Below are 16756 nucleotides of genomic sequence, written 5' to 3'. Positions count from 1 at the left end.
GACCCCAGTCAAGCTTGCAAAAATCTATCATTTGCCCGATAATAAATGTTGGAAATGTAAAGAAACTGAAGGTACATTCTTTCACCTTTGGTGGACGTGCCCAAGGATTAAGGCTTTCTGGGAAATGATCTATAATGAAATGAAAAAGGTATTTAAATATACCTTCCTGAAGAAACCAGAGGCCTTTCTTCTGGGCATTGTCGGCCAATTGGTGCCAAAGAAGGACAGAACTTTTTTAATGTATGCTACAACAGCAGCAAGAATACTCATTGCAAAGTATTGGAAGACACAAGATCTACCCACTTTGGAAGAATGGCAGATGAAGGTGATGGACTATATGGAACTGGCAGAAATGACTGGCAGAATCCGAGACCAGGGAGAAGAGTCGGTGGAAGAAGATTGGAAGAAATTCAAAGACTACTTACAGAAATATTGTAAAATTAATGAATGTTAGAATGATGTTGGATAGAAATTAAGTGGTTTCCAGCTGTAATGCTTTCAGGGAATATGAAAAAAGGGTTATTAATAGGTAAAAATCTAACGCTACTATTTTTAAGACCAAAGATTAGGATAAATAAAGAGGGTAAGGATTTGCTGAACCAACAAATTGAAGTGGAATACAAAAAAGGGAGGTATGAGGAGGTCCGGGAAACAAGCTAAGGAAAAATAGGTAATGGAAAAATTGAGTGGTTTTTAATCATTTTTATTTTGTATTTTCTTTTTCTTTTTTCTTTTTATATTGTAACATTTTGAAAATCTTAATAAATATCTTATTTTAAAAAAAAAACAACCTCTGAGCCTCTTGGGCTTGCCAATCGGAAGGTTGGCAGTTCAAATTACCTGACCTGTTGCTGGCAACCTTGTGGCACCCTCATCAGTGGCAGCTTCCACAAACTCCCATCAGGGATGGAGAGCAGTTTTTTACCTTTCTGGCAAGGTTGTCTTCAAGTCTTGCATTTCCACCATGAAGTATAAATGAGGAGAAATCTGGTGGTCCCTGCCATTGGGAATCAAACCTGTTAATATGGGAATTATAGTATCCTGAGATCAATTTTCTGGGTCACGCCTATCAGCACTGGAGTGGCTAATTTGGTGGCCTCTGGTGTGTGTATGTGTACCTATCCATCAATCTCTGTCTTTCTGTCCTGCCTTTCCCCACCCTATAGCTCCTTAAGCAATTATTTCATTGTTAGGCTTTGCCTTCAGTTGCTTATAGAGGGTTTCTTGCCTGCCATCCATCTCCCCTTTTTCTTTGACAGCTGAAATCTGAGTCCATCCAGTCTTCGCAGTTTCAGAGCAAACTTAATGAGGTCATCAGAATCCTGAGTCAGGTGAGAGTCTTCCGTTGGCCTTTTCGCATTGATATGCAAGCCAAGATGGCTGAACAGGTGTGCTTGGTCTTAGAGGATGACATTGGGCATAACTGAGACCTTGTGGAACAGCAATAACCAGTGAGATACTGTGGTGACATTCAGTCAGTGGACGAGAGGTACTAGGCCCGTTGTCACGGTCCGGTCTACGGGCGATCGAAGTCCCGGCTGAGGACATCGGGACCAGGGGCAAGATGGCGGGGTGGGAGCAGGAATGAGAGTCCAGAAGCCAGGGGTCCGAGGGTCAGGAAGCAGGGAGTGACGAAGTCAAGGGTCCGAGGGTCGAGAAGCAGGGAGTCAAGAAGTCAAGGGTCCAAGGATCAAGAAGTCAAGAAGCAGAGGTTCAAGGATCAGGAAGCAAGAAGCCAAACACAGCACGGCAGGAAACATGTTGCTGTGGCAAAGGGCCGAAGGGAAAGGCTGACCTTATATCCCTTCCCGGCTCTTGCCACCAGGTGCAGTGAGTTACCAATCGGCCTCACCTGTGCGGCCGCGCCTTGCCTCTTCAGAACAAACTTAGGAAGGCCCCAGTCCTGTGAAGCCCTACTGGTCACAAGGCCTGGCTCCTGCATGCACTCCTGACACCCGTCCCCAAACATTCCCCAGAATGATTCTGACTAAACATTCGGAAAAACTTTCTGCCAGTAAGAGATGTTTGGCAGTAGAACAGACTCCCATGAGAGGTGATGGACTCTCCTTCCTTGGAGGTTTTGAAGCAGAGGTTGGATAGCCATCTGTCATGGATGCTTTAGCTGAGATTCCTGCATTGCAGGGGGTTGGACGAGATGATGACCCTTGGTGTCAGGGACTGGGCAGAAGAGGAATGGCGGAGACCCCCTCCCCATCCTGACCCTTCCAGGGAGGAAGAAGAGGAAGACAGTACAGACTTACAACAGGGATTTGAGGGAGTTCATGGCTCAGAGGCAGATGAGGGGAAAAGCTGGGAAATCATGGGAGAGGAGGAGCAGGCAGAGCTGGAGCAGCTGGCTGACACGTGGTCACTAGAAAGTATTCCAGACCCTCCCTCTCCCAGAACCTGGTGATCCTTAAAAGTAGGAGAGCAAAGAGCTCAAAGGCAGAGGGAATGTAGCAGCACCCATAGAGGAGGTGGTAATGATGACGAATGAGTGGGAGAGAAGGGGGTTGGAGATTCACTCCAGACAATATCATTATCCAAGAGGCTAGGGTCTATAGTAAAGTATGAAGTGAAAAAAGACTGTAAGAAACTTATCCTTGTATTTATACTTTCCTGGGCAACCAGCCAGGAGCCGCTGACAGCATCCTGACACTTGGGTCCCTTCCAGATAAATAATTCTCTCAATGAGAGATCTGCATTGGCTCCCAGTACATTTCCAAGCATAATTCAAAGTGTTGGTGCTGACCTTGAAAGCCCTAAACGGCCTCGGCCCAGTATACCTGAAGGAGCATCTCCACCCCCATCATTCTGCCCGGACACTGAGGTCCTCCTTTGAGGGCCTTCTGGCGGTTCCCTCACTGCAAGAAGAGAAGTTACAGGGAACCAGGCAGAGGGCCTTCTTGGTAGTGGCACCTGCCCTGTGAAACGTCCTCCCATCAGATGTCAAGGAAATAAACAACTATCCTACTTTTAAAAGACATCTGAAGGCAGCCCTGTTTAGGGTAGTTTTTAATATTTAATTCTTTATTGTTTTTAGTATTCGATTGGGAGCCGCCCAGAGTGGCTGGGGAAACTCAGCCAGATGGGTGGGGTATAAATAACAAATTATTATTATTATTATTATTATTATTATTATTATTATTATTATTTACCTGGGAGCAATTTGTCCTCCTTGGTCTTCTGTTAAAAGCAGGAGTTACTGGCCTTGTGGGATTGAGCCACAGCAATCACCTCTTGGCAAGGGAGGAGGAGGTTGTGAATGTTGCATCTTTGTATAGCCAACCCATTCTGGTTATAGGGAATACAAAATATAAATTAAGTTTGTAATCTTACTGACACGTTGCTCAGTAATGCCTGCTCAGGCAATGGGAATTACACCGTCGGCTCATATGTGATGGTTGCACCTTCAGATAATCAGCTTTTCTGGGGTGATTGGCCTTCAGACAAACGCAGCGTGGCTGTTGGGACATTTGCATCTCTCCACTGTGTCTGCGACCCACAGTCGAACATCTGGTAAGCATTCTTGCAGAGAATTCTATTATGGGTGGTGAAGATGTCGCTGCAAAGTCCACCAGACTGCATTGATTGCATCCAAATATGAATCCAAGATTGATTTGACCGTTTGCCTCCATTCAAAAGAACAAATAGTTTTTGCTAAATTTGTTCTTTCAAGAGGGGGGTCCATTGGCAAATGAAAATCTTGGGTCGTATTCTGATGCAATGAAGTTGAGTTAGGAACTAGTCATTGGATTGTTTCGGCACATTTCCAAATAACATGCTACCACCTCCTTTTTCAATCCACTTCTGAAACTTCGTCATGGTGCTAAGGTGAACTGCAATTTCTGGACGTCTTGAAGGCATCCATTGTTGAGGTCCATCTAAAATCGAATCTAAAACTGGCACAAATAGTCCTCATTTGATGGTAGCAACAGAGTCTGGATTTGCAATACAACCACTACAGTGATCTGCAACCATATGGCGTGTTCTCCACCAGCCCTATTCATAATGTTTAGCAGGAGTTCTCGAGTGAATTGAAGCAGCTATCATATACCGTATTTTTCGCTCTATAAGACGCACCAGACCACAAGACGCACCTAGCTTTTGGAGGAGGGAAACAAGAAAAAAAATATTCTGAACCTCAGAAGCCAGAACAGCAAGAGGGATCGCTGTGCAGTGAAAGCAGCAATCCCTCTTGCTGTTCTGGCTTCAGGGATAGCTGCGCAGCCTGCATTCGCTCCATAAGACGCACACACATTTCCCCTTACTTTTTAGGAGGGAAAAAGTGAGTCTTATAGAACAAAAAATACGGTAGTTGTTTTCCCATGTCAATCAGGAGACTAGACATGGAAGAATTCAGGACAGGATAGTTTTGACTCACGTAGCTTAATGTTAGGACTGCAGAATGCAAAACTCACCACATGAATTCCAAACTTCGGGGCAACCACCATTGGCTTTTCTGTGCGTATACAAAAAAGTGTGGTGATTCTAGTCTACTTTTGAAATGTCACTGATAAAAGGTGGTTATGGGTGCGGCTGGAAAATAGAATTTCACCCATCCTTTAGAAACTGCCCAAGAAAGAGAAATGTCTGTTGCTCAGTGGTAGGACAATAATTTTACATGCAAAAGACCCAGCATCTCACGGTGGGACTGAGCATGTTCTCTGTCTGAAATCTTGAGCCACTGAAGTCAGTTTGTACACACTGAGCTAGGTGAATCCACGGTTTGGCTGGGTACACAAGGCAAATTCCTATCAACTTCTGAATGTACAACATGGCACAAGATTGGCATGATGGGCACAATTTTGTTTTCACAGTTCCGCCAGACTTTAGCTACCTGCCTGAGAAAAGTTTCCTGAGGGCAGCCATCGACTTTGTTATCGAAAGCGGGAAGAAAGGTAAAAAGCAAATGTCAATATTGGGAATACCGTGTTTTTTCTGTGTATAAGACGGCCCCTATTTTTGAGAACCCCAAATTAAGAAATCAGTATTTATTGAACCGTTGAGCTTCTTTGAGGAGAGTTAGCCAAAGTTGTTGAGTTGTTTAGCTCAAGGTGTGTGATCATTTTTTACTGGCGACTTTGAGAATGTCTAAGCTCACACACATTTGTGAGGAAAGCTCTCACCATACTTAACACCCCCCTTTTGCTTTCTTTTTGGTTGGCTGCTATAAAAGATAATATTTTCTTTGGGTTGCTTACAAAAACAGATCAAAGCCTTTTAAAAATTTGATTTGGTTTTTTTTTTTTTTTTTTTACTATATGTTAGAATAATCCCTCTCGTACGCCAAACTTCTGCATTGCTTTTTAAATGTCCTTGTTTATTTTGAGGTCTGAGATGAGTTGCATTCATTCAATGCTCCAATAATTCTTCTTTTCTTTTCTTAATTCTAATAAAGGGTGTGCTTCCTTTTAGTTTTGGGGGCACAAAATGGTTCAGTTTTAAAAAAACCCCAGTAAAATTTAGTTAAAATTCCATGAAAAGGCTTCCATTGCTAGTATTTGTTCTTCCGGGGACTCTAGTTGAGATATTGTAGGAAAACATTCTTTAAGAAACAGATAAAACTTCCTGGAAACTTAAAGAAGGTTCCAGAATTTTCTTTAGTGTGTAGGAGTGGCACTCTAGGTTTGATTGATGTCAGCTGGAGGTGCAAATAAAGGGAGTGTGCTGGTCCCGTGGGTTTCCTTGAGGCAAGGTCCGAGGTCGAGCTAGCAGTATTGAGGCTGTCCGTCAAAGCTGAAGCTGTGTCCAAGGCAGGGAGTTGGGTGAGGTCAGGAGATCCGGCAGGACAGGGTGCAGGCAGGAACTGGCTACCAACAACGTTGCTCCCACAACTTGGGACTGGGGCTGGCTGGCGTTTATCTGCCCCGAGGCATAGGGCGGCTCCAGTCCACAGGTGACTCGCCTCTCCTGGCCTGGAGGCGAGCACTCCTCCTGCGGGAACTTAGTTCCCTCCGCCTCTCTGCCCTGAGCCTCTGTAGCTCAGGAGAGGATGAAGGGTTACCGGACCCAGAGGCAACCTCAGCCTCCCCTGACGGGGCTGAGAGTGGAGCACCTGCAGGCAATGGGTCCTCCATCCCCTCAGGAGCCAGAGCAGACTCAGCTGGTGCCTGCACCTGAGGATCCAGCACAGGTGAGAACCCTTCAGGCTCAAGCCCCAGCCCCGGCCCAGCTGGTTCTGGAGGCGGGGAATCCTGTGCAGGCTGGGATTCCTCAGGTTCAGCCTCCGAGTCCGAATCCCAGGCCATCACAGGGAGGAAGTTGCAGGGTACAATTTCCGCACGAGGAAAGCACGCACACATACTGAGATTATACCGTACTGGAGAGATAAAGAATGAATGTAAATAGCTTGTATATAATAGTAGCAGAAATCCTTGTGCAACCAGTCAAGCAATAAAGAAGCTCTTGACTGTGAATTTGAGTATGACTCCTGTTCTTGTCCTCTGCCTCTGGGGAAAACTCTGCTACAAACAGTCAGAAGTGGTTTTACCGAGGTGCCACCACACTAGCAGAAAATCCATGTTGTGGTTTGGTATTCTGTTTCAGGCCCTGAACAAATTCAGCCTCACTTGGTCAAAGCAGCTATGGCTCCCATAGCATTGAATGGAGCAAGCTACCAGTACCCACCTGTGAACTGGGCATCGATTCTTTCCCCTCTCCTGAGACTAAATTTTGGTAAGTTGTTTAAAAAGCAATTTTAAATAATAATAATAATAATAATAATAATAATAATAATAATAATAATAAAGTGCACTGGACTCTGTCAGTGTTTCCTTTTGTGAATAAGATCTATTTGTAAAACTACATTTTTGTGGTATGGTTAGTAAGCACTTAATTTGTTGCAAAGGCTTTGTGTCTAGCGACTGCATTTGTGAGATGTCTCCAGTATGCAGCACAGAGTGCTCCGGTAATTATGTTTTGCTTCCATTGCAGTGTTTAGCACTTACGTTTTGTGGTTTCAACTTAAATTGAATTTTATTGTTGTGTTACAGAACAGCAAGCATCCTTGAGGATAGGTCTTTAAAAAAACAAAAAACCCTGCAATAGAAATACATAAAAGCAGCAGAGTTCTGCTCTGTTCAGCAGTTTCAAGCTGTTTTAGCTTTTGAGCCAGGTCAGCCCCACAACAAGAGAGGTGATCTTCTGCTGCAGACAGTTTTCTTTATTTCCTGATTTGAGGAGGGTTTCAACCAAGGGGTGGTGGTAAATCACCCCAGCAGAGACTTTATTGCTGCTTCAGGTGCAACCCCCCCCCAAAAAAAATATTCTATGTTGTTAGTTTATAAATTTTAGCCAGTTTAAAAGGGGTTAAATACCACCTATAGAACATCTTCATAATATTTTCTTTGATAGTAATGCATGCAGTGAAATTAATATCTGATTTCCAAAGTTTTCCCCAGTGATCTAATGAAATCTGTGTTGGAGATATAAGGTATCAGAGGGATCCTTATATCATGTCTGGTGGGGATGTGATAAAATTTTTAAAAATGGGGGAAATATACATGAGGAATTAAAAAAAAAAATTTAAAACAACAATTGGTAAGAAACCAGAAACATTCCTTTTAGGAATTATAACAAATGACGTCCCCAAAGACATGACGATAATCTTTTTGGATGCAATAGTCGCCGCAAGGTTACTGATTGCAAAAAATTGGAAATCAGAAGAAGTACCAACACTGAAAGACTGGCAACATAATTTTTTTGAAATTATTGAATTAGCAAAAATGACGGCAACAATCTAATCAAAATCTCAAACAGGAATGGAAATGTGTAGAAGAATACATGACCAAAAGATGCTCCAACAAGAATTTATTGATATGTATAGGCTGATTTCACAAGGTTAAGTTAAGCAGATATATAAGATTGAATGTTTAATTATTAAGATACAAAAATACAATCTCAATAATAAAGTTACAAAATAATAACAAGGAAGTCATGCATGGGTGGAGGGAAGACAAGAAATAAGAAATGGATAAATGTTGGTACATAATGAAATGTGAAAGTGCGAATTTACAAATATAATGTATATGCATCATTATGTAAAGATTTCATATATGTATTGCTACATTAATAATAAATAAATAATTTTTTTAAAAAATCTATGTTTTCCCAATTCAGAGTGTATAGGAATGTCATGGAAATTGTGTGACGTCCATTGTGGTGAATGGTGGTTTTCAGTTTTGGTTGGGACTGTGTGCTATTCTGATTTTTTCCTTCCCTCTGACGTCAACCTTTGCTCTCCTCGTGTCTTTTAGGAGAAGAGATACAGCAGCTGTGCCTTGAAGTAGCTGTGACCCAGGCCCAGTCGTCGCAGAACGCTGCCATGCTTTTGGGCATGTGGGTAGCCCCGCCTCTCGTCTGCAGTCTAAGCGTACGTATCATCACTCTGCGGGCCGCCACGCCCAATGGCTGCCCTCCTCTCTCTTTGCCAGGCTCATAATCGGCACATATAAGTTTCCGTAAAACGGAGTGTCTAAGGTCCTAGTCAAATGGAGTGTGGGGAATCATCTTGGTCAAGCCATGCCCATCTGCCAGCACCGGATGTCAAAGTGTCAAAGATGATGTTGGGTGCCAGCAGGGGAAAAGGCAGGTGGATGGGATCGAAAAAGGCTTCTGAAGAACAAGTAATCAGCTGATCATAGGGAGTCCAATGTACAGCACAGGACTCTTAGAAATCACTTGCAGAGATCCCTTTCTAGCGGAGGCGTAGTGGGAGGGTGTTGCCCTGGGCGCAGTTTTGGGGCTGGCTCCAGTGCCTTTTTCTATCTCCCCTCCTTCAAATAATAATTTGTTATTGAACAAATTTAATGGGGCATTATCAGTCCAGTCCAATTCCTATGGACACAACTGAGAAAAGATTTTGGATTTGTAGGTACTTAACACTCACAAAATATCATTAAAAGTTGTGTGGTTGTTGGGTTTTTTTTTTAGAAATAACCCTTTAGCAAAATTACTATTCCTTAGAGACTAACTAAGTTTGCTCTGGGTATAAGCTTTCATGTGCATGCACACTCCTTCAGATACACTGAAACAGAAGTCACTGGTCTGGTGACTTCTGTTTCAGTGTATCTGAAGAAGTGTGCATGCACACAAAAGCTTATACCCAGAACTAACTTAATTGGTCTCTAAGATGCTACTGGAAAAAAGCGTTAAATTTTTTTATTTACAGTGGTACCTCCGGTTGCGGACGGGATCTGTTTCGGAGGTCCGGTCATATCCCGAGGTTTCCGCAACCAGAGGACTGCTTCTGCGCATGCATGCATGGTGAAACCTGGTAAAATACTTCCATGTTTGCCGCATGCATCCCGAAGTTTATGTAACCAGAGGGTTATGTAAACGGAGGTTCGACTGTATTTCGTCTGCGTCAGACCAACACGGCTACCTACGTGAATTACCGTATTTTTTCCACCATAACACTCACTTTTTTCCTCCTAAAAAGTAAGGGGAAATGTCTGTGCGTGTTATGGAGGGTATGCCTATGGGTGGCATGGCTACGGATTTTCCTCCTCTAAAAACTGCGTGCGTGTTATGGTCGGGTGCGTGTTATAGAGCGAAAAATACAGTACTATTCCTGTAATAGAATATCACCTTCATTTACGTGTGGTATGCATACAGTCAAAGCTTGGTTCCCAAACACCTCCATTTTGGAACGTTTTGGCTCCTGAACGCCGAAAACCCGGAAGTAAGTGCTCTGGTTTTCAAAAGTTTTTCAGAAGCCAAAAGTCTGATGCAGCTTCCATTTGAGTGTGTGAAGCTCCTGCAGCCAATCGGAAGCCGCGTCTCAGTTGTCGAACATTTTGGAAGTTGAACGGGCTTCCAGAATGGATTACATTCGACAACCGAGGTTTGACTGTATTCTTACAAAGAGGATGTTTGCCAAGAATATTAAAGTAAAACAAGCCATAGGGTCTAATAACATTTTTCCTAACGCTATGAGACAGTCCTTGTTGGGGTTCCCTAATACCTTAATATCTGCACTTTAGGCACAAGCCAAGAGATACCTTTTCACGTCCTTATCTGTGTGGATGAAACATGTAGCAGAAGACAGATTGCAGGCTTTCACAGAAGTCTTCATGGTGCAGCATTTTGAAGCAAAAAACCAGCCGCAAGACCTGGATCTTTGCTGGAGTATTTTGCAAGGGCTCAGCCAAGCCATGAAACTGCCTAGCTCTGCCCAGTACAGCTGGAGCTGCCTTTGCAGGACTGCAGAGAGGATATTTGAACTTCTGCCAAATGGGATTCGGGTAAGGAAAGTAAATATTTAAAGTATTAGGACGGTGTTGAAAAAGGGGCTCCTTTTAAGACAGTAAGAATGACTGAAGAACTGGGACAGCTACAGGGAAAATCTTTGGCCATGAAATCTGCCGCTATGCATGGGACAGTTAAAAACAGGGCTTGTGCACAGAAATACTGCGTTGTGGTACAGTGTCCTGGTGGATTGTTTTGTGTGTGTGTTTTTAAAGAAAATGTGACCAATTTGAGAATAATTTAAACAGCATTAGGAATGGAATCTGCTTCGCGGATGATTATGGAGTTGAAATAGACGATAAAATCTGGTTTCCGTTGCAGCAAAATGTCAACATTGCCGTTAGCTAGTTTTACTGCGTTTCACTTTTAGATTACGCACTGCGGTGAGTTCATGGTAGAAACTGAAGTACAGGGTAAATAAAGAAAAAAAAAGTTTTCTTTGGGACCCCATGCGGGTAGTACAAAAGGGGAAATGGACTTACATGTCCAGTAATCACGTATTATTTAGTGTAAAGGTAAAGGGACCCCTGACCGTTAGGTCCAGTCGTGGCCGACTCTGGGGTTGCAGCTCTCATTTCGCTTTATTGGCCGGCGTACAGCTTCCCGGTCATGTGGCCAGCATGACTAAGCCGCTTCTGGCGAACCAGAGCAGCACACAGAAACACCGTTTACCTTCCCGCTGGAGCAGTACCTATTTATCTACTTGCACTTTGACGTGCTTTCAAACTGCTAGGTTGGCAGGAGCTGGGACCAAGCAACAGGAGCTCAACCCGTCGCGGGGATTCGAACCACTGACCTTCTGATCAGCAAGCCCTGGGCTCAGTGGTTTAACCCACAGCGCCACCCGTGTCCCATTATTTAGTGTAGGTGAGGCTTAATTTGAGAAGGATGGTATTTTGCAGGGCCCCCTAGGGGTCTTCTGGTTTCATTTTCCATTGATATGCTTATCCACAATGAAATGCTTTCTGCTAATCTGTTGTTGAAAAGACAGGTGGCTGTTATTCCAATTTCCATCTATTTGAAAGTGTTTAGTGGGTGGTTAGGGTGAACGAATATACCGTATTTTTCGCTCCATAGGGTGCACTGGACCATAGGGCGCACCTAGTTTTTAGATGGGGAAATCAATTAAAAAAATCTTTCCCCCCCCCAGCCCCAAAGAGCAGCGTACAGGCTGCGCACAACCTCTCCCTGCCAGAGGGGTTGTGCGCGGCTATGGCACAAGCCAAGGCAGCGAGCGGGATGGATCCCGCTCGCTGCTTTGGCTTCCTCCCAGGAGAGGCTGCGTGGAGCTAAAGAAGCCATAGCCCCGTGCAGCCTCTCGCTGCCGGAGGGGTTGTGCGCCGCTATGGCACAAGCCTGCATTCGCTCCATAGGATGCACACACATTTCCCCTCAATTTTTGGAGGGGGAAATGTCCAAACGAGCGAAAAATACGATATATATATATGCCTTCCAAATTGAATTTAGAAACGTTGAAAAGGAAAGTGTTGGGGATGCTACTATTATGGTTTAGTTAGGCTGTTGGCTTTGCTTGGTTTTAAAGCACACATTCGTTTTTATCTTTGCAGCAAAGTGAAGTGAAGATGTATATACACGCAGCAAAATGTCTCTCAGAAATGGCAGACACAGAAATTGACCGAATTACCCAAGTTTCAAAGGTAACTGCAGTCTCGCTATCTAGATCTTTTTCCAGAAAACGAAAACCGTTTTTTTGTAATGTTCTAGACTGCATTGGCATTGCAAGACATCAGGGCACACTGCACATGCAATTTTGACTTAATCTTCCCAGTAGTTATTTTTCTTTTGCAAAAGTATTTTATGGGCCATCTTTACAACTACGCCCTGTCAGAGTGAAACTTGTGGACGCTACGGAATAAATCAAATTATAGCCAGCCATAAAGAAGATCAACAGAGACCTCCATTCCAGACATACAAAATGTCTCTACTTTAGCGTGAGGGAATTCTTCTCCTCTTCACATAATAGCTAGTGAGAGAGTCGGTTTCCTATTTCTCATCTACTTCATGGCTTGTTTTGCAGAACAATTTGGAAAAGATCACATTTGTCAAAGTTTATATAGTTTCCCAAGGCAGATTTCCTTTGCTGAGATGGAACGACGTGATTAGTATTGCCGTTGGATGCCAGCAGAAAGAAACCATTCTGTGGATGTTGCTCCAGAGCTTCTACCATGCGAGAATTGTGAGCCACGAAAACACAGGTAAGAGCTAATAGCAAAAGAGATTGTGTGGTCTGCAAGCTCTCATCCTTGCTATCTGTATAAGAAGCGCCCAGTAATAAAATATCTTTATCCCCATTTACTGGTTGTCCTCTGCACGCTTGTGAGTTCTTCTATGAGAGGCCTGCAGAAATTAAAGCCAACCCACCAGTTTTTGCAGTCCCAGGCAAAAAGCAGGGGGCGGGGGCGGGAAAGAGGTTTACCTAGCCGCTGTTGAACTGCATTTGGCTCAATGGGACACAAGTTGTGTTGGCTTGCCGCATGTGAGAGTGTAAATCCCATGTCTATATCATTCCTGTAGCTCTGCGTGGGGCTACCTTTGAAGGTGACCTGGAAACTGCAACTAATCCAGACTGCGGCAGCTAGACTGGTGACTGGGAATGGCCACTGACACCATATAACACCGGTCCTGAAAGTACAGTGGCTCCCAGTTAAAGATGGGAAGGCCTGGAAAAACCCAGGTTTTTTTCCGTTTTTTTGGGGGGGGGGGTTGGAAAAGACCAAGGGTTCCCCCCCCCCATTTTTTTCGGGGGTTTGTGCAGGCCTTCCCATCTCTACTCCCGGTACGTTTCCAAGCACAGTTCAAAGTTTAAAGCCCTAAACAGCCTTGGCCCAGTAGACCTGAAAGAGCGTCTCCACCCCCATTGTTCTGCCTGGACACTGAGGTCCAGCGCTGAGGGCCTTCTGGCGGTTCCCTCCCTGCAAGAAGTGAGGTTACAGGGAACCAGGCAGAGGGCCTTCTCGATAGTGGCGCCTGCCCTGTGGAACGCCCTCCCAGCAGATGTCAAGTTAATAAGCAACTATTTTACTTTTAAAAGACAACTGAAGGCAGCCCTGTTTAGGGAAGTTTTTAATGTCTGATGCTGTATTGTTTTTAATATTCAGTTGGAAGCCGCCCAGAGTGGATGGGGAAACCCAGCCAGATGGGCGGAGTATAAATAATAATAATAATAATAATAATAATAATAATAATAATAATTTATTATTATTATTTCAGGTCTCTCTTTTTTGGTGGGGTGGCTTTGTTTTACCAAACGGTTTGGAAACAATGATGGTGAAATGGTGAAAATATTCTTTTGTTTATATAGTTACGTTTTTGCACCCATCAACTCTAATTCTGAATGCCTTCGCTATTTCTTACTTGAGCACATGGGCAGTACTGAAACTTAGAATAAGGATGGGGAAGATTCCCTTGTTATCTTTAAAGTGCTTCAAAATACATGTGCGTTTTTGCCATTACAGGAGTCTTAAAGAGAATGGCGTGGCTCTTGGAACTAATGGGATATATTAAAAACATTTCCTTGAAGACAACATCCATACAAAATGTGGCTCCAAAAGAGGTACATTCCCAAAATATATAATTTTTTGTTTTTCATAACAGTGGGAAAATGACTTTATTCATGATATATGCGCCTTCCTGTGGAACATGTGGAGATTTCTTCCCCTCGTAAAAGTCATCTTATTTCTTTCGTAATGAAAATGTCAGATTGCTGACAAAATATATCAAAATGGTTGTTCAGAACACATGTTTAAAATTTGGAAATTTACCATCTGACCTGCCTGAATGTAAAAACAGTGATGGAATCTCAAAAGAAAATATCACTGTAGATATACATCTACTGCAGTTTTTTAAAAAAAAAAAAAAAAAAAAAGTTTTTTGAGCACTTATAAAGCCATCTGTGTAATTTGCTAGATTCAAATAATTCAGATGGATTGAGCTGCTTTCCTTGCTATTTCTGTGTTTTACACCAGCAGAAGCTCTTGGAGAGACGCACAATAAAATTCCCGATTCAAAGACTTCTCTGCCGCAGCAAATCTTAGGGATGCAGTGCTTTTGTGTGCACTAACTTTTGTGTTTGTGCACCTAACAAAAAAACTGCAAAGCAGGCCTCTCCAATGCCCATTTTACAGGTGTGCTGCTCCATGGCTGTTTAGGAGTTTGGTGGCTGAGTTGAGGTTTGAACCATGACCAGATTCCAAAATAAAACAACAACAAGCCACTGAAATTCTTTTGAGCTTCTGAACTCAATTTTCTTTCCTAATGGCTGCCTTGGCTTTATAGCGTTGCAGAGCCCGTTAGCAAAATCTGCATCTGTTTCCTGTCTAGGCGGTCAGCTTCCTGTTGTGGATCTTTGCTGCCTCCGTGGTGGCCTGGGCTGACCACTCCACGCCGCTGCTGCTTGGCCTCAGTGCCAGCTGGGAAGGGGAAGCAAGATCAGTGTTGCCTGCAAATTATTTGGGCAAGTGCCCGGGAGATAATCTGGCTGCGCAGGAGACCCTCACTCTTTTCCCAAGCAGCCTGCAGAGTCTGTTGGCTAAAGAGCCTTGGAAGGAACAAACACAAAAGGTATGTAGCTGGCGTTCTGGTTAGAGGAATTTCTATCATCAGTGGACTCGTACTGAGACTTATGTATTTCTTATTGATTGGATTAGTGTAAATGTTGTTATGAGTACTGTGCAGACAGAACATAGGCCATGTCCATGTGTCTATATTATTATTGGGTCTTTTTGTACATAGCTGTTTTGGCAATTTGTAGCCTGAGTCTTATTCAGCGCACTTAAGGTGATATTTGCATAAAATCAGCATACAAAATTATTACGTGGAACCAAACATGCTGTAAAAACAGACATTATTAAAAGCGACTCATAAATATAAATGAGAACTCTGTCAGATGCGAGCAAAATGGGATAATGAAGATGTCTCAAAAGCCATCTATGCAAACATTAAGCTCCGGAGAATGTTGGGAAAGTTTCACATTTAGTCATGGTGTTATTTCCTTGTTAAATGGACAAAGCAAGCATAAGCAATGAGGCTTAAAAACAGATCAGAAGTGTGGAGAAGGGAAATTAGCTATTTCCTTCCTTTAATATAGTTATCACTACACTAAATTTCATTGCATTATAACACCGGGGTCTGACTTCCCCTTCTATTTTCTGGGCATGTGGAGTTTCTTGCACTGATATTGCATTAAAAAGTAACCGTTCAGATAAAAATTGTGCTGTAATAAAACTGTATACCATATGTAGTAGAAATGAAGGCTTGCACGACTTTTTACGTCTGTGTTTGAGCTAATATTTCCCATAATATTTGTTATTTTCACTAATATATACACTCATATGTGCTTTTTGGTTCTTGTCTGGAGAACTACATTGCAAAATTCAGAGAAGTGCAAATCTCAAAGAATGGCTCTCTTTCAGTTTGCATATAGTTTGGCAAAGTGTGAATTCAGCAAATTTGCATTTAAACACAAACTGCAACTAATCTCTCCATCATCCTTACCTGGGGAGCAAATTGCCGCCTCTGTGCATTTATACTAAGCCATGATTTGGTTAGCATTGCATATATGAACCAACTCAAAGCCTGAATATCTGAAGGTTAAGAATTGTGGTTAAGGATTGGCTGCAAACCAGGACTTGGATTTGAAGTAGATTGAAAACTGTAAGTGTTAACACGTATTTTGGAACAGACTATACTGAAGCACATTTCTCTTTCCTCACAATGTGATAAGCAGATCTCACTGGTGGCCCTCTGGGCATGCTCTCTGGCACTTGTGTAGCTCACAAGCTCCACTGAACATTTGCAAGTTTTACCAGACTAGGACAAGGAAATGTGGTTAGTGTGCTAACTAGAGCTAAGCATTCTGTTTCCAGAAAGGCAAAAGTGTGAAGCCTCATAACATGTATTATGAGATCATCACATCTATTTTGCATCATTCCCCAGAAGTGCTTTCCACTTTTCAGGTGTAAGCTTAACGGTGGTAGTGTTTTTTTCAACCTGAACTTACTCACCAATTCTGATTTAAGGTATGCCAGTAAGTAAATCATACTAGCGTTTTAACTTTTGATTTCTTCCTAGTTCATTGACTGGCTATTTAACCTGATGGAGAGTTCAGACGAAGTGCTATCGCAGTCTTCGAGGAATCTTTTGAAAGGTATTGTTGCATTTGAGTACTTACAGCTTTTCAAATTGGATAAATACCAACATTACGTTTCAGAAGGAGGGTTACGCTGTAGACTTTTATAAACGTGCTTTGTTTAGTGATCAGTATTTGGGATGTAATTGCATGATTCACTTAAATAGCAACTCACATCCCCTTCTCCCATATGTATTGATTCATCTATCAGCTTAGGTTAGAAAGGAAACTGTCTTAAAAGGAAATCTTGGCTTCAGTTTCAGTGGCAAGTTGGATGTAGTCTAGTCTAGCCCTTAGTTCCAGTACCCACAGTACCTTGATCTGGGTCTTATGTAAAGAAGTATGTAAATGCTTAGG

General features: G+C 42.9%; 1 protein-coding gene across 4 annotated transcripts in view; it reads left to right on the top strand.

The window, feature by feature from the left end:
• The window catches only part of FOCAD (focadhesin), a 141871-nt gene that overhangs the window by 124068 nt on the left and 1047 nt on the right, over positions 1-16756 (top strand). For all 4 annotated transcript variants that reach the window (XM_080987686.1, XM_080987687.1, XM_080987685.1 and 1 more), the window contains exons 33-43: positions 1260-1331; positions 3417-3519; positions 4821-4901; positions 6550-6678; positions 8259-8374; positions 9987-10247; positions 11820-11909; positions 12290-12467; positions 13728-13825; positions 14593-14832; positions 16342-16417. In XM_080987686.1, the coding sequence (XP_080843812.1) occupies positions 1260-1331; positions 3417-3519; positions 4821-4901; positions 6550-6678; positions 8259-8374; positions 9987-10247; positions 11820-11909; positions 12290-12467; positions 13728-13825; positions 14593-14832; positions 16342-16417 (1444 nt within the window). The remainder of the gene's footprint in view (positions 1-1259; positions 1332-3416; positions 3520-4820; positions 4902-6549; positions 6679-8258; positions 8375-9986; positions 10248-11819; positions 11910-12289; positions 12468-13727; positions 13826-14592; positions 14833-16341; positions 16418-16756) is intronic.

Source organism: Podarcis pityusensis, assembly GCF_964106645.2.
Source record: "Podarcis pityusensis genome assembly, chromosome: 17".
NCBI lineage: Eukaryota > Metazoa > Chordata > Lepidosauria > Squamata > Lacertidae > Podarcis > Podarcis pityusensis.
This window is presented reverse-complemented; position numbering and strand designations above follow the sequence as displayed.